A 16,685-nucleotide genomic window follows, 5' to 3' on the forward strand; every position below is an offset into this window, starting at 1 on the left:
CGCGGTCACCTGCCGGAGCTGCGCCCGGGGGCCGCGCGGAGCCAATCGCTGGGCGGGGGCGGAGGGAAAGGCTGGGGAAACCCTAGAAGTGCGCGCAGGCGCACTGGCTCGCACCTGGCTCCCGCCAGCCGTGGGATTAGGCTTCGCCGGCTACGATTGCGGTGAGACGCTGGCCAGAGGCCGGGGCTCGCGGGCAGGAGCGGGCTGGGCTGGGGCCGATCTGGCACAAACGACAGACCCGAGGGGGAGGGGAATGCTTTGCGCTCTGGGAGTCATGGGGACTATCTGCGGGGGTCTTTGGGGTGATCATATTGTGGATTGGGAGAGTTGTGTGGTCCGGGCGGAAGAAGCGGGGTTCAAGGGGGCAAGGGTGGAATCCTCGCAGAAAGGCTCTCCGGGGGTCTGGAGGAAAGGGATGCAGTGGGTCAAATAGCTCCCTGGTGGTCTGGGATCGAGGGATGCACTGGTCAGGCCGGGATCCGTGCCATTAGCATAAAGGCATTTAACCCTGGTGGCATTTGGGGAGCTTTGAAAAACACCGATGCTGGGCCCGCCCGAAGAGATTCCGATTTAACTGTTCTGGGTGAGGCCTGGGCCTCGGTATTATTGCACAGCTCCTCAGGTGATTTTAACGTGCAGGCGGTGGGGAGCAGCCCTACACGTGTTTCAGCACCAGCTATTGAGTGAAGAGCTCCTGGGCTGATCCCAAACTCCTCAGTGGCTTGGGAGGGGTGGGTGGTCCTGAGGTGAAGCTGTCGCCTCTTCTGGGACCTGTGGGGGAGGGAGAGGGAGAAGGTCCCCATCTCAACAAGTTGAAAGCTCATTTCCAGCCGGAGGAGGAGGATGGGCCCCCACCCCCCAACCCTGGTGCTAGACCCTGCTGTGGGGAGACTGGGCAGGAAGACAAGACCCCGAGAGTGAAACAGGAAACACAGCAGACAATTCAGGGGTCAGCTGCCTGTTGAGAAAAGGGCACATATTATACCTTTCATGTTCATTTGTTCATTTGGTATTCTTGAGGATAGGCAGAGAATGGAATTGTTTTCTCTGCTTCACAGATGTAGGAATAGACTCAGAGAGTAAGTTAAAGATAATGTTCACACCTGACCCAGGGCTCCTGACTCCAAATTATGCCTCTTCTTAGCTTTTACCTCTGCACTAATGTCTCTTGTACAGTCTGATACCTCTCACTCCAGGGGCCCAGTTCGGCATTCTTGGTTTCTGCCACTAAATTCATCAACCTCCCCAACCCACCATAGGTTGGTTCAGAAATCAGGGAGATGTTGCTGCTTCCATCCCTTTCTAGTCTTTACCTACCAGGGGCCTGGTAGGGTGAAGGGGAAGAGTTTTGACACCTGCTAGAGGGGCTTCTTCCAAACAGATCTGTCACTTCCCCACCCCCAGCTCCCCACCTGTTGTCCTCAGCATAGAATCTTGCACAAGGTTTACAAAACCCTTCCTGATGTGGCCCCTTTCTCCCTCGCTGCTCTGAGCTCTCTTCCCAGATTGTTTCTGTGTCTCTTAGCACAGTGCTGTGCACCCGGCGAAAGCTTAATAAATGTTCCTCTGTTATGATCACTATTCTTCTTTGTACCTGCTGCCTTGCTTTAGTGTCTTACTCAGAGAGGCACATCAAGCCTCCCAGGCTGCCCCTTCTCTCTGACTCCCACAGTTAAGCAGAACACAGAGCTAGGAGGGGCACAGTGGGGTCTGAGGATGACAGTTTTCCTATGACTGCTGCTGCTGTTCCCTAGGGCTGAGGATGTTGTTGATATTGACCTTTTAGGGGCCAATCGACCCAGCAGGGATTGACTGAGCACGCTGAAGGAGCCTGGTGGAGGCAAAGGGCAGGGATCAAGGGCGGGACTAACCCAGCCCTGCTTTTTTTTTTTTTTTTTTTTAAGAGACGGAGTCTCACTCTGTCCTCCAGGCTGGAGTGCAGTGGCGCGATTTCGGCTCACTGCAAGCTCCTCCTCCCGGGTTCACGCTATTCTCCTGCCTCAGCCTCCCGAGTAAGCTGGTACTATAGGCGTGCCCACCACCACGCCTAATTTTTGTATTTTTAGTAGAGAGGAGGTTTCACCGTGTTAGCCAGGATGATCTCGATCTCCTGACCTCGTGATTCGCCCGCGTCGGCCTCCCAAAGTGCTGGGATTACAGGCGTGAGCCACCGCGCCCTGTATCAGCCCTGCTTTTAAGAAGCCTGTGGGCTGGAGGAGGGGAAGGGAGGCATTTGGATGCCTGATAAGGGGGAAAACGGGAGAGAACACGTGATTGGGTGTGCTTGGGAAAGCCGTGACACTGGATGAGCAGGATTTGGTAAGATGGGGGCAGGGTGTGGGGGGGATGATGAAGTGAGAACGCTGTTGTTTTAGTCAAAACCTGTTTTGAATCTTGACTCCAGCACCTACTAGCTTTGTAACTTGGGCCTGTTATTTAATCTTCAGAGCCTTGGTTTCTTCATGTACAGAACGTGAATGCAGATAGTAACAGAGCTGTAAGGGGTCTGATGATGGATATAAAAGCCAAGCATACCCTGTATGGCTGAGGAATAGTATATAGTTATCCTAGGGTATCTTAGGTGACAGGAACAGCATGAACAAAAGTGTGGAGGTGGCATTTAGAAAGGAATTTGATGGATGGCAGACAAGAGGGGCTAGGATATTCCAGGTGGCAAAAAGCATAAAGCTTGGGTGCTGGAAAGACAATTTCAATCATGGATTTGGCAGAAAGGTCAATGATTTTTATTTTTGATTGATGTTGCCCCAGCTGGTCTCTAACTTCTGGCCCCAAGTAATCCTTCTGTCTTGGCCTTCCAAAGTCCTAAAATTACAGGCATGAGCCACAACACCCCACCTAGTGACTGATCTTTAAAGATCATGAAACCACACGGTGGCTCTCGCCTGTGAGCCAGCACTTCAGGAGGCCAAGGCGGGCGGATTGCTTGAGGTCAGGAGTTCAAGACCAGCCTGGCCAACGTGGCGAAACCCCGTCTGTACAAAAAATACAAAAATTAGCCAGGCATGGTGGCGCACGCCTGTGATCCCAACTATTTGGGAGGCTGAGGCAGGAAAATTTCTTGAACCTGGGAGGCGGAGGTTGCAGTGAGCCAAGATCCCACCACTGCACTCTAGCCTGGGTGACAGAGTGAGACTCCGTCTCAAAAAAAAAAAAAAAAAAAAAAAATCATGAAACCAAACTTCAAAGAAATGGAAAGAAAATGGCTACTGTGGGCCGGGCGCAGTGGCTCATGCCTGTAATCCCAGCAGTTTGGGAGGCCAAGGTGGGTGGATCACAAGGTCAGGAGTTCAAGACTAACCTGACCAACATGGTGAAACCCTGTCTCTACTAAAAATACAAAAATTAGCTGGGCGTGGTGGTGCATGCCTGTAATCCCAGCTACTCGGGTGGCTGAAGCAGGAGAATTGCTTGAACCTGGGAGGCAGAGGTTGCAGTAAGCCGAGATTGTGCCACTGCACTCCAGCCTGGGCAACAGAGCGAGACTCTGTCTCAAAAAAAAAAAAAAAAAAAGAGGAAAAAGAAAAAGAAAATGGCTACTGTGGGCCAGGCATAGTGGCTCACACCTGTAATCCCAACACTTTGGGAGGCCGAGGCAGGTAAATCACTTGAGGTCAGGAGTTCAAGACCAGCCTGGCCAATATGGTGAAACCCCAGTTCTATGAAAAATACAAAAATTAGGCCAGGTGTGGAGGCTCATGGCTGCAATCCCAGTACTTTGGGAGGCCGAGGCAGGCGGATGACAAGGTCAGGAGTTTGAGACCAGCCTGACCAGTATGGTGAAACCCCGTCTCTACTAAATATACAAAAAAAAAAATTTGCCGAGTGTGGTGGCGTGCGCCTGTAAATCCCAGCTACTCAGGAGGCTGAGGCAGGAGAATGGCTTGAACCCAGGAGGCAGAGGTTGCAGTGAGCCTAGATTGCGCCACTGCACTCCAGCCTGGGCGACAGAGCAAGACTCCATCTCTACAAAAAGAAAAAAAATTAGCCGAGTGTGGTGGCAGGTGCCTGTAATCCCAGCTACTGAGGAGACTGAGGAAGGAGAATTGCTTGAACCCGGGAGGCGGAGGTTGCAGTGAGCTGAGACTGAGCCACTGCACTCCAGCCTGCGTGACAGAGCGAGACTCCATCTTTAAAAAAAAAAAAAATAGCTGCTGTGTATTGAGGGTCTTCCACGTAGCAGGCACTTGGCTTTAAATTCCTTTTGCATTTCAGCCCACAGCCATCTAAGAGGTTGACATTAACATCCCCACTTTGTGGGCGAGGAGCCTGAGGCTCAGGGAGAGGGAGTGACTGGCTCAAGGCCACCAGCTGGGACCATGAGGGTGGGTCTTGGAAGGTGCCAGGGAGGTGGGTGGAGTTGGTTGCAGGTTACAGGATTTCTCACCAGCTTATGCAAGGAGGCTGGTGTGGGCTCCAAGCTGTTCTTCCCTGGGAGAGGTGGGGCTGCTGTTCTCTGCTGGGGCAGATTGAGGGTGGGGAGGGCAAGTGGGGGAAGGCTGTTTCCCAATGGAGGAGTGGAATCTGGAAGAGAAACCATTAAAAGAGTAACCCTGCACACTCCTGCCTCAGCTTCCTCTCCAGGATGGCTGTTTACCTGGACAAGTTGCAGTTGGCACAGGTCTACAGGGGGCCAGGGCCAGTTTGTCTTTGGCATTCTCAAACATTGTATGTGTTCCTGCTCCTTGCAGGCCCCCATCTTCTGACTTTTCCTCGTGTGACCCATCTTTTCAAATTCCCTTACCTGAGGAAGGAGCCCGATTACAAGGATATTTCCCTGCTCCTACCCTGATCTAGGTGAGCCCAATAAAAAGCTACTTTCTGAGCATCTTCCGTGTGACAGCACGGTGCTCTGTGCTTCCTGGACATTTGTTTAATCCTTTCTGTACCCCTGTAAAGATAGGCATTATTGGCCAGGCGCGGTGGCTCACACCTGTAATCCCAGCACTTTGGGAGGCTGAGGTGGGTAGATCACCTGAGGTCAGGAGTTCAAGACCAGCCTGGGCAACATGGTGAAACCCCATCTCTACAAAAATACAAAAATAAGCTGGGCATGATGGCAGGTGCCTGTAATCCCAGCTACTCGGGAGGCTGAGGTGGGAGAATTGCTTGAACCTGGGAAGCGGAGGTTGCAGTGAGCCAAGATTGCACCATTACACTCCAGCCTGGGCAACAGAGCAAGACTCCACCTCAAAAAAAAAAAAAAAAAAAAAAAAAAGATAAGCATTATTACCTGATTTTATAGATGAGGAAACTCCGGCCCAGAAGGGTTGAATTGCCTGAGGTTACACTCTTAGTAGGAAGTACAGTTGGGATTTGAACCCAGGCCCTGCTGATGGCAAAGGTCATACCTGTTCCATCTCATTAACCTTTGAGGTTTTCTTCTACCCAGTGTGGGTGCAGGGAGGTGGCTGGGGGAGGCTGGGGACCTTGTGTTCAGGGCTCACCTTCTCCAGCAACAAGGACAAATCACTGGGCATCTGGGTAGGCGTGGGGAGCCTTCACTCCATTTTGACAAAGGCAGGAGAGTTCTGAAAGCCCTGGAGGAACTGGAGTAAGTGACCCTGCTAAGGATAGTAACAGAGGTGGACATTGTGCTTTACAGCCCTAAGCACCTTTAGAGAGCATCTCATTTAATTCCCACCTCAACCCTGTGTGGCGGGCATGGGGCCTCTCCATTTTAGGGAAGGACTGAGAGGTTGGATAGTAATGATCTGTAAAGCTTTAATGCTCACCATTTTTAAACATTTATTTGTATTTATTTCTTTTTGAGGTAGAGTCTTGCTCTGTCGCCCAGGCTGGAGTGTAGTGGCATGTTCTGGGCTCACTGTAACCTCCACCTCTGGGGTTCAAGTGATTCTCCTGCCTCAGCTCCCCAGTAGCTGGGATTACAGGCGCCCGCCACCACGCCGGCTAATTTTTGTATTTTTAGTAGAGACGGGGTTTTGCCATGTTGGCCAGACTGGTCTCAAATTCCTGGCCTCAAGTGATCTGCCCACCTTGGCCTCCCAAAGTGCTGGGATTACAGGTGTGAGCCACTCCGCCCAGCCCCATATGTCTTTTTAACATACGTTACTCAGAAAAGCAGTGTCGAGGGAATGTAGGGTGATGGATGTGTTCATTATCTTGTTTGTGGTTATGATTTCACAGATACATGCATATGGTAAAACTTATCAGCTTGCATGCTTTGAAAACTGCAGTTTAGTGTTTGTCAATTAGACCTGAATAAAGCTTTGAGGAAAAAAAGAAATGCATTTTCTTCAGGGGGTTCAAGGGCCTCAGGGAAAGGCCATCCTCCTGCCTTGGGACAAGATAGGATCACTGTGGCCCACGGGGGTGGTGGTGGGGACTTGCAGGCTTAGAGTGCTTCTTCTTTTTTTCTTTTTGAGACTGAGTTTCGCTCTTGGTGCCGAGGCTAGAGTGCATTGGCGCAATCTTGGCTCACTGCAGCCTCTGCCTCCCGGGTTCAAGCAATTCTCCTCCCTCAGCCTCCCTAGTAGCTGGGATTACAGGCATATGCCACCATGCCCGGCTAATTTTTTGTATTTTTAGTAGAGACGGGGTTTCACCGTGTTGGCCAGGCTGGTCTTGAACTCCTGACCTCAGGTGATCCGCCCACCCCGGCCTCCCAAAGTGCCTTATTACAGGCGTGAGCCACGGCACCCGGCTGGGTCTCAGGGTTTTTATAAGCATAGGATGGGGCGTGGTGGGCCGGGTGGTCTTGGGAAATGCAACATTTGGGCAGGAAAAAAAAAAAATGCCTGTCCTCACCTAGGTCAGGCCCAGGGGTGGAGCCCTAGCCAAGGACCACGCCCTCCTCTACCCAGCACTTCCTTTCCCTGATTCCATATCATTTAAAGGGACCACATTCTTCCGTTTCTGGCACTTCCCTTCCCGTCTTCCTTATCAATACCAACAGTGAGTGCTTTCTGTGAGTTACCTTGTTTAATCCTTATGATTTGCAAAATAGGCATAATAATCTCCTTTTACCTTTTGCAGAAGAGGAAGCTAAGGCCTGGGTTGGGTAACTGCCTGACGTTTTACTGTAAGTGCATTGTGTGCCCAAGCTCAGGGTTGTCCCGTCTAGACCATTAAAGTCACACAGTGCAATTTAAGAAGACACTGAGGCCGGGAGCGGTGGCTCACACCTATAATCTCAGCACTTTGGGAGGCCGAGGTGGGTGGATCACAAGGTCAGGAGATCGAGACCATCCTGGTGAAACCCCGTCTCTACTAAAAATACAAAAAATTAGCCGGGCGTGGTGGCGGGTGCCTGTGGTCCCAGCTACTCGGGAGGCTGAGGCAGGAGAATGGCGTGAATCCGGGAGGTGGAGCTTACAGTGAGCGGAGATCTCACTACTGCACTCCAGCCTGGGCAACAGAGCGAGACTCTGTCTCAAAAAAAAAAAAAAAGACATCGAGCATCCAGCCCTGGCACGCGACCTGGCTCAGCACTTGCTGGGTGTCTGCCGTCTCTTCCCACAGGCTCTCTGTTTCCTCGAGTCACTCCCAGATTAGTGGTGTCTAGCTCAGCACTGTTTCTGTTATACTTCATTCATAATTCCCAGCGCTGTTGTAAGTACAAACTCTCTCCTGTTGGAAATGAGTTTTTAAATGATTCAGAGGTCTGGGGTTAAGAGCAGAGCTGGCTCTGATCCCTGTTGCTCACTGGTTCCTTCTTCCCCAGGGATGAGGATGGGAAGACCGCCTGTGGCCATGAGCCCTCCCCGGTTCTCCTGGGGCTAAGGCTGGGGCTGCAGCCATGGGGCTGGGTCAGCCCCAGGCCTGGTTGCTGGGTCTGCCCACAGCTGTGGTCTATGGCTCCCTGGCTCTCTTCACCACCATCCTGCACAATGTCTTCCTGCTCTACTATGTGGACACCTTTGTCTCAGTGTACAAGATCAACAAAATGGCCTTCTGGGTCGGAGAGGTAGGGCCAGTGCTGGGTGGCTAACATGGAGGAGGGGGTGGGGTGGAGACTAGAGGCTGCCCAGGCTGCTGGGCAGATTGCAGGTGCCTGGTCCCACCCAGTCAGAGGCCTGGGCAGTCCAGGTTGTTCACCAAAACTCATCAAGAAAAGCTGTGGAGGCCTTGATGACTCCTCCTCGATGGGGACTAGACTAGCTTTCCTGGCCACTGTCTTACATAGTTGCTGTTCTGTGTACTCATATATATAATATGTTCACGTATATGAATTTATCAGCTGCATACATTTACCAGCTGGGCCCTGGATGGGTGGGAGTTTGAAGGGGGCAGTGGTTTGACTGGCAGAGTAGGGTTTTTTGTTTTTTTTTTTGAGATGGAGTTTCACTTTTGTCTCACAGGCTGGAGTGCAATGGCGCAATCTCAGCTCACTGCAACCTCCGCCTTCGTGGTTCAAGTGATTCTCCTGTCTCAACCTCATGAGTAGCTGGGATTACAGGCACCCGCCACCACGCCCGGCTAATTTTTGTATTTTTAGTAGAGACAGGGTTTCGCCATGTTGGCCAGGCTGGTCTCAAACTCCTGACCTCAGGTGATCCACCTGCCTCGGCCTCCCAAAGTGCTGGTGTGAGCCACCAGCGCCTGGCCAGAGCGGGTTTTAGCAGAGGAACTGACACCAGCAAAGGTTTGCAGGTAGGAAAGAAAGCTGGGGCCATCTTTGAGGGGTGGTGAGCAGGCTGAGGGGGGAGGAGCCCCGGAGAGGATGCTGTCTAGAGCCCACCTGCCTGTCTCCCCTCTGCCTGCAGACAGTGTTTCTCCTCTGGAACAGCCTCAATGACCCCCTCTTCGGTTGGCTCAGTGACCGGCAGTTCCTCAGCTCCCAGCCCCGGTTGGTGTATTGGGAACAGCTCGTAATTGGTTCAGTCCCACCCTACTGCTACCCAGGAGGGAGGACCCCTGCCTGTGTTTGGGGTGGGGAAGGAAGGGGAGACTATTTCAGTGTTGCCCATGGCTCTTCCCTTACTGGGGTCCAGGGTGCTCTGTTTGGGTTGGAGAGGTGGCCTTGGACGTACACTTGCCTGGCTCGGCAGGGGAAGAGATCTACCCTGGCTTGGCTTGGCTGGCCCCTCTGGACTGTGGACTGCAAACACCCTCTGCTGCTTCTGGAAGATTCCTTTGCCCCATCCCTGCTTGAGCCCATCATCACCCCCAACCTTGAGAAGTGGGCATCCCATTCCCTTTGGCCATCAGCCCGACAGGCTAATAAGGGGGTGGAAATTGGGGCAGAGGAGGAGAGTGTACCCACTGGTGAGTTGTGCTTCCTAAGTTGCAGACTGGGGACTTAGGGGACAGTGGGACCACCCTGTTGTGAGTCCCACACCCTGGGCCTCCATCCCTCCCCTGGGGCCTGGGCAAGGGGAACTTCAGCCTGCCAAGTCTGACACGGCATCTCCCAACAACTCTCCTTTCCCCGGCAGGTCAGGCGCCGGGCTCTCCTCAAGGGCTGTGGTGCTGGCCCGGGTGCAGGCCCTGGGCTGGCATGGGCCGCTGCTGGCGCTGTCGTTCCTGGCGTTCTGGGTGCCCTGGGCCCCAGCTGGCCTGCAGTTCTTGCTGTGCCTGTGCCTCTATGATGGCTTCCTGACGCTCGTGGACCTGCACCACCATGCCTTGCTGGCCGACCTGGCCCTCTCAGCCCACGACCGCACCCACCTCAACTTCTACTGCTCCCTCTTCAGCGCGGCCGGCTCCCTCTCTGTCTTTGCATCCTATGCCTTTTGGAACAAGGAGGATTTCTCCTCCTTCCGCGCTTTCTGTGTGACACTGGCTGTCAGCTCTGGGCTGGGCTTTCTGGGGGCCACACAGCTGCTGAGGCGGCGGGTTGAGGCGGCCCGAAAGGACCCAGGGTGCTCAGGCCTGGTTGTGGATAGCGGGTGAGTGGCCAGCCCCGGCTCTTCAGGTCCTCACCAGCAACCTTCTAAGTCTGATTTCGGTGCTGGGTCCCCGGCTGATGGGGGCTGCCCTGGGATGTGTTGGGGGATAACTCTGGCCAGCCCCAGGCAGTTCTCCACTACCTTCTGCCCCATAGCCTGTGTGGAGAGGAGCTGCTTGTGGGCAGTGAGGAGGCGGACAGCATCACCTTGGGCCGGTATCTCCGGCAGCTGGCACGCCATCGGAACTTCCTGTGGTTCGTGAGCATGGACCTGGTGCAGGTATGGGGAGCAGCTCCCGGCCCCTCTACAGCTGGGCTGGACTTCACTCAAGGGGACAGACTCCTCAAGAGCTGGGAACTCGGCCACGCATGGTGGCTCATGCCTGTAGTCCCAGCACTTTGGGAGGCTGAGGTGGGTGGATCACTTGAGGACAGGGGTTCGAGACCAGCCTGGCTAACATGGCGAAACCCCATAAAAATACAAAAATTAGCTGGGCGTGGTGTAATTCCAGCATATCTGTAATTCCAACTACTTGGGAGGCTGAGGCAGGAGAATCACTTGAACCCAGAAGGCGGAGGTTGCAGTGAGCTAAGATGGCACCACTATACTCCAGTCTGGGCAACAGAGTGAGACTCCTTCTCAAAGAAAAAAAAAAAAAAGAGCTGGGAACTGAGTTCTGGGCCACCCAGGAGGTCTGCTGGGCAATTCGATGGCAGGAATGCAGGTTGAGTAGTCAGGAGGCCTGGATTCTAGCTCCCTCTGAGCTTTTCCCTCCCTATGTGATCTTAGGCAGGTCTCAGGCTCTCTGGGTAGCCCTGTCCTCTCCTGTAAAGTGAGGATATGAGACAGAGATGCCCCCTTTGGGGACCCTCTAACAATCTTTTTAAGACAGCAACCGCTGCCAGGTGCAGTGGCTCACGCCTGTAATCCCAGCACTTCGGGACGCCAAGGTGGAAAGACCGCTTGAGCCCAGGAGTTCGAGGCTGCAATGAGTTATGATTGCACCACTGCACTCCAGCCTGGGCAGCAGAGAAAGGCTCCATCTCTAAAAAAAGAAGAGCTAAGTGCTGTACCTAAAACATGTAGTATATAAACTAGCTGAACTTAGAAATAAACTGTTTTCATGTTATGAAATTTGTTTCAGTAATGTGTTTTCTTTTCTTTTTTTTTTTCTTCTCACTTTGTTGCCCAGGCTGGAGTGTAGTGGCATGATCTAGGCTCACTGCAACCTCTGCCTCCTGGGTTCAAATGATTCTCCCACCTCAGCTTCCTGGGTAGCTGGGATTATAGGCATGCAACACAACACCCGACTAATTTTTTATATTTTTAGTAGAGACGGGGTTTCGCCATGTTGGCCATGCTGGTCTCAAACTCCTGGCCTTAAGTGATCTGCCTGCCTTGGCCTCCCAAAGTGCTAAGGTGCTAGGATTACAAGTGTGAGCCCCTGTGCCCAGCCTCACTAATGTGTTTTCAATTAAAAAGAAAAAGCTTTTAATTGCTCCAGTACTATTTTGCCGTGGCTTCTAACTTTTTAGCAAAGTTAGATAGCACCAGGAATGTGGTTTTAGGTTGTGTTCTGGCATGTTCTGTGTTTAGGGACATGGGGAAAAAGGCCTGCTCTCGCTCTTGCTGCTCTGAGGATGGGGAGTTGGGGGGGATGTGTGTTCCCCTGTTGGCTTCTGGCCTTGTCAGCTCTCCTCCCCCTGGAAGCCTCCTCACCATCCCTGTCGGGTTGCAGGTCTTCCACTGCCACTTCAACAGCAACTTCTTCCCTCTCTTCCTGGAGCATCTGTTGTCCGACCATATCTCCCTTTCCATGGGCTCCATCCTGTTGGGTGAGTGTGGACCTTGGGTGCTTCATGCAAGCTGGAAGGAGAGAGACCTGTATTTTTAGTAGAGATGGGGTTTCACCGTATTAGCCAGGATGGTCTCCATTTCCCGACCCAGTGATCCACCTGCCTCTGCCTCCCAAAGTACTGGGATTACAGGTGTGAGCCACTGCGCCCAGCCAGGGACAATCTTTTTAAGACACCAAGTGCTGCCGGGTGCAGTGGGCATGGGGGGCAGGGTGTGGTGGGTGTTGAGGGGGGCGGAGGCTATGCTGGTGTCGGTCCTCTTGGAGATGGTGGCACCCTGAGGGGGTGCGGTGGCTGGTTAACACAGAGGAATATCATCTGATGGGCCTGGGTGTGAGTCTTGACTCTGTGCTCATCTGGTGGGCAGCCTCAGGTGGGTTAGTTCATCTTTTTGGGCCTCTCTTTCTCATCCGTAAAGTGGGGATGATAATAGTACTCACCTTAAGGGGCTGTGAAGATGAACTAAGACAGTGAAGCTCTTAGCACAGAGCCCAGTGCATCGCTAGTGTACAGGAATGCAGTTGGCTGTGAAGCTGATGGCGCTCACTGGCACTGCAGCAGTGCCCTTGACAAGGTGGCTCCCCGTCTTCCTCCCCAGGCCTCTCCTATGTCGCTCCCCATCTCAACAACCTCTACTTCCTGTCCCTGTGCCGGCGCTGGGGCGTCTACGCGGTGGTGCGGGGGCTCTTCCTGCTCAAGCTGGGACTTAGCCTGCTCATGTTGTTGGCCGGCCCGGACCACCTCAGCCTGTTGTGCCTCTTCATTGCCAGGTATGCCCCTGCCCACGCTCCCCGCAACACCTCCATCCCATGCCTTCATTCCTGCCTGCTCTCTCCCTCTACTGCAGCAACCGCGTCTTCACTGAGGGCACCTGTAAGCTGCTGACCTTGGTGGTCACCGACCTGGTAGACGAGGACCTGGTGCTGAACCACCGCAAGCAGGCAGCCTCGGCACTCCTCTTTGGCATGGTTGCCCTGGTGACCAAGCCAGGCCAGACCTTTGCCCCGCTGCTGGGCACCTGGCTGCTCTGTTTCTACACAGGTGAGGGCCTGGTAGCAGGCAAGGGCTCTTAAGGCTCCAGGGGGCACAGCTTACCTGGCACACTGGCTGGCAAGCCTGGGCTCTGGGTCCAGTGACAGAAGGTGGCAACTGGCGTCCCCTCAACATGGCTAGAGTCACTGGGTCACCGATTCCGCCATGCTTTCTTAGTTCATTCATTTATTCATTCATTCAACAAATATGTACGGAATCCCTTCTCTGCAGGTCCTGCTGTGGGTGCCAGGGAGCTAACCATGAATAAGATAGACAAAGTCTTTGCCACCACGGAGCTTGTATTCTAGTCAGGGGTGGGCTGGGGTTGGCAATAAACATCCAAACAAGACATTATCAGGTAGTAATAGTGTTATGGTGAAATTAAGGTGATGTGAGATGGCGTGACCAAGAAGCTATGTAGTATTATCAGGGAAGGCCTCTCCGAGAAGGTGCCCCTCAGGATGTGAGCTGAATGGCAAGGATTTGTCTAGAAAAGGTCTCAGTGAATCGCAGGCAGAGGGAACAGCAGGCGCAAAGGCCCAGGGTGTCAGGGGTGATTAGGAAATGTGGCTGGAAAAGCGAAGAGGACTTTGTTGATCAGGGCAGTGTTGGAAGCAAGCTGTTGGAGGGTTTTATTTTTATTTATTTATTTATTTACTTTTTGAGATAGGGTCTCCCTGTCACCCAGGCTGGAGTGCAGTGGCACGATCTTGGCTCACTGCAGCCTCGACCTCCCAGGTTCAAGTGAGCCTGCCACCTAGCCTCCCAAGTAGTTGGGACCACAGGCGTATGCCACCATGCCTGGGTAACTTTTTGTATTTTATGTAGAGATGGGGTTTTGCCAGGTTGCCCAGGCTGGTCTCAAACTCCTGAGCTCAGGTGATCCACCCACCTCGGCCTCCCAAAGTGCTGGGATTACAGGCATGAGCCACCACGCCCGGCCAGGGAGGGTTTTAAACAGGGAAGTGACGTGGTGTGATTGACTTTTTAACAAAATTCACTCTGGGCTGGGTGAGGTGGCTCACACCTGTAATCCCAGCACTTTGGGAGGCTGAGGAGGGCAGATCACCTGAGGTCAGGAGTTTGAGACCAGCTTGGTCAACATATAGTGAAACCCCCGCCTCTACTAAAAAATACAAAAATTAGCTGGGTGTGGTGGCGCGTGCCTGTAGCCCCAGCTATTTGGGAAGCTGAGGCAGGAGAATCGCTTGAAACTGGGAGGCTGAGGTTGCAGTGAGTGGAGATCGTGCTACTTCACTCCAGCCTAGGTGACAGAGCGAGACTCCCTCTTTCCAAAAAAAAAAAAGTTCACTCTGGCTGCCATATGGACAGCAGATCATAGGGAGGCCAGAATGGGGACAGCAGGGAGATCTTTGGGAGACTGGCAGAGGCCGTGGAGACTTGGGCCAGGGTGGTGGCAGGTGGGATACGTTTTGGAGTTGGGGGGAGATGAAGGATTGGGTGTTGGGGAGTGATGGCGTGAAACCAACCAGGGAACTGAGGAGGACTTTGAGGTTTTGGGCCTGAGTTATTGGGTGGATGGTGGTGCCCGTCACTGAGATGGGAAGAGTAGGAGAGGAGTGGGTTTGGAGGAATCAGGAGTTGTGGTCTGGACACGTCCATGTGGTGTCTGAGATGTCACACCATAGACTTGGAGGGCACCAAGGCTTGGAGGACAGTGGGCTGACCATGGTCTTCCTGTGCTCTCTTGTCCTAGGTCATGACCTCTTCCAGCAGTCCCTCATAACCCCTGTGGGGAGTGCCCATCCCTGGCCAGAGCCCCCAGCTCCAGCCCCTGCACAGGCCCCGACGCTCCGCCAGGGCTGCTTCTACCTGCTGGTGCTGGTGCCCATCACCTGTGCTCTGCTGCAGCTCTTCACCTGGTCCCAGTTCACGCTGCATGGGAGACGCCTGCACATGGTCAAGGCCCAGCGCCAGAACCTGTCACAGGCCCAAACCCTGGATGTTAAGATGGTGTGAGAGCTGTGGCAAGGTCACCCCACTGAGGATGCTGCTGGCAGCCTGGGGAAGGAGCCAGTTTTTTTTTTTTTTTTTTTTTAAGGATTTCATAGGTTTTTTTTTTTTTTTTGGAGATGTTGCCCAAAAAAATGGATCTGTTGCAGTGGTGCAATCTGGGCTCACTGAAACCACCACCCGGGTTCAAGCAATTATCCTGCCTCAGCCTCCCGAGTAGCTGGGATTATAGGAGCGTGCCACCATGCCCGGCTACTTTTTGTATTTTTAATAGAGACAGGGTTTCATCATGTTGGCCAGGCTAGTCTCAAACCCCTGACCTTAGGTGATCAGCCCGCCTCGGCCTCCCAGAGTGCTGGGATTACAGGCGTGAGCCACTGTGGCCAACCTAATTTTTGTATTATTTAGTAGAGACAGGGTTTCACCACATTGGCCAGGCTGGTCTCGAACTCCTGACCTCAAGTGATCTGCCTGCCTTGGTCTCCCAAAGTGCTGGGAATACAGGCATGAGCCACCGCACTCGGCCAGGAGCTAGTTTTACCAGCATCCTGCTCCACTGCCTTCCTCTAGTGCAGCCTGGAAGACATGGCAGCGGGTAGCTCCTGGGGCTGAGCCAGAAGCATCACTGCAGTGAAAGTCTCTGCTTACCTGTCTGGCTCAGCTTGGGCAAGGGCTGGGCCATATGTGCTCAGGGACGTGCTTCTCTTGTAAGGCAGGAGGATAGAAGAGGACCAAGAAGGGAGGGGGCTGCCCTGTGGTGCACACGGACCTGCCATGGGGCGTGGGAGCCCATCCCGCTGCCTGACCGGAGCTGGCCGCTGTGGTGGACTCAGGAACCACTTTTAATACTGCAACTGCTCCCTTTTGCCCAGTCAGGGAAAGCTGACTGTAAGTCCCACCTCCCCCTCGGTCCACCCTTCTAGTGGTTTCTCTGAGAGGTTTCTCTGCTTCAGCTGTGCTTGAAGTGGCATGCCTCCTCTGCTGCAGGGCTCCCCCACCCCCACACGGCCTCTAAAGATGTTTATTTCCTTATAGACTGATTAAAGTCAGCCATTCTTTTTCCTCAAGTCTGTGCTGTGTGAGTGAGTGGTGGGTTGCTGGGGTTGAGAACCAGGATTCCTTACTGACTAGAAAAAGCCCCCGAGAGCATTTTTCTGAATAAGAGTGGTAGGTAGGCCGGGCGCAGTGGCTCACGCCTGTAATCCCAGCACTTTGGGAAGCCGAGGTGGGTGGATCACCTGAGGTCTGGAGTTTGAGACCAGCCTGGGCCAACATGGCAAAACCCCATCTCTACTAAAAATACAAAAATTAGCCAGGTGTAGTGGTGTGTGCCTGTAATCCCAGCTACTTGGGAGGCTGGGGCAGGAGAATCGCTTGAACCCAGGAGGAGGAGGTTGCATTGATCGCGCCACTGCATGCATTCCAACCTGGGCGACAGAATGAGACTCCATCTCAAAGAAAAAAAAAAACCCACCTTGGTGGGTTACCAAGGTGCCAGGGAGAAAAACATAGATTGGTAACTGCATAGGCACTCGGGCCCAAAATGACCATTAGGCCTCAGTGCATTTTCCATGTATCACTGCTGGACATGGTAGTCAAAGAGAGAGGAGCCTCTTTTAGGCCCGAGGTTCTCAGCCTTGGGGTCCCCTGGGGAACTTAAAAAATACTGACATCTCAATTCCATTTCTTGGGATTCTGACTTAATGTGTCTGGGGTATGGCCTGGGCAGTAGGATTTTGAACATCTCTGTAGGTGATTTTATCATGCAGCTGGCACTGAAAACCATGACTCTCAGCCACAATTTCTCAACCTTGGCACTAGCACTGGAGATATTTGGGGCCAGATTGTTCTCTGTTGTAGACATTTAGCACCCCCCACCCCACCCCACATACACACCAGTTGCGACAAACAAATATATCTCCAGGCATTGCCAGATGTGTCCTGGGAGGCA

General features: G+C 53.2%; 1 protein-coding gene across 4 annotated transcripts; it reads left to right on the plus strand.

Annotated features, from left to right (window-relative positions):
* Nucleotides 1-81: 81 nt before the first annotated feature.
* Nucleotides 82-15,801, plus strand: MFSD13A (major facilitator superfamily domain containing 13A). 4 transcript variants are annotated; one of them, XM_016919248.4, is made up of 11 exons: nt 82-161; nt 4,710-4,815; nt 7,504-7,593; nt 7,706-7,948; nt 8,748-8,830; nt 9,420-9,872; nt 10,028-10,151; nt 11,611-11,707; nt 12,327-12,498; nt 12,576-12,769; nt 14,478-15,801. In XM_016919248.4, the coding sequence occupies exons 4-11, from the start codon at nt 7,781-7,783 to the stop codon at nt 14,738-14,740; spliced, it is 1,554 nt and encodes a 517-aa protein (XP_016774737.1). In that variant the 5' UTR covers nt 82-161; nt 4,710-4,815; nt 7,504-7,593; nt 7,706-7,780; the 3' UTR covers nt 14,741-15,801. The 4 variants fall into 4 exon arrangements, with proteins under 4 accessions (XP_016774737.1, XP_016774738.1, XP_016774736.1 ...); XM_016919249.4 differs by lacking the exon at nt 7,504-7,593; XM_016919247.4 differs by lacking the exons at nt 4,710-4,815; nt 7,504-7,593 and having other exon boundaries at nt 94-161.
* The last annotated feature ends 884 nt before the right edge of the window (nt 15,802-16,685 follow it).

The sequence above is a fragment of the Pan troglodytes genome, chromosome 8, assembly GCF_028858775.2.
Source record: "Pan troglodytes isolate AG18354 chromosome 8, NHGRI_mPanTro3-v2.0_pri, whole genome shotgun sequence".
Taxonomy (NCBI): domain Eukaryota; kingdom Metazoa; phylum Chordata; class Mammalia; order Primates; family Hominidae; genus Pan; species Pan troglodytes.

Coding starts and splice junctions, on each gene's coding strand:
- MFSD13A (XM_016919248.4), top strand. CDS start 7,781: ATGGGGCTGGGTCAGCCCCAGGCCTGGTTGCTGGGTCTGCCCACAGCT. Junction 10,152..11,610: donor TGAGCATGGACCTGGTGCAG/GTATGGGGAGCA, acceptor GTCGGGTTGCAG/GTCTTCCACTGCCACTTCAA. Junction 12,770..14,477: donor GCTGCTCTGTTTCTACACAG/GTGAGGGCCTGG, acceptor CTCTTGTCCTAG/GTCATGACCTCTTCCAGCAG.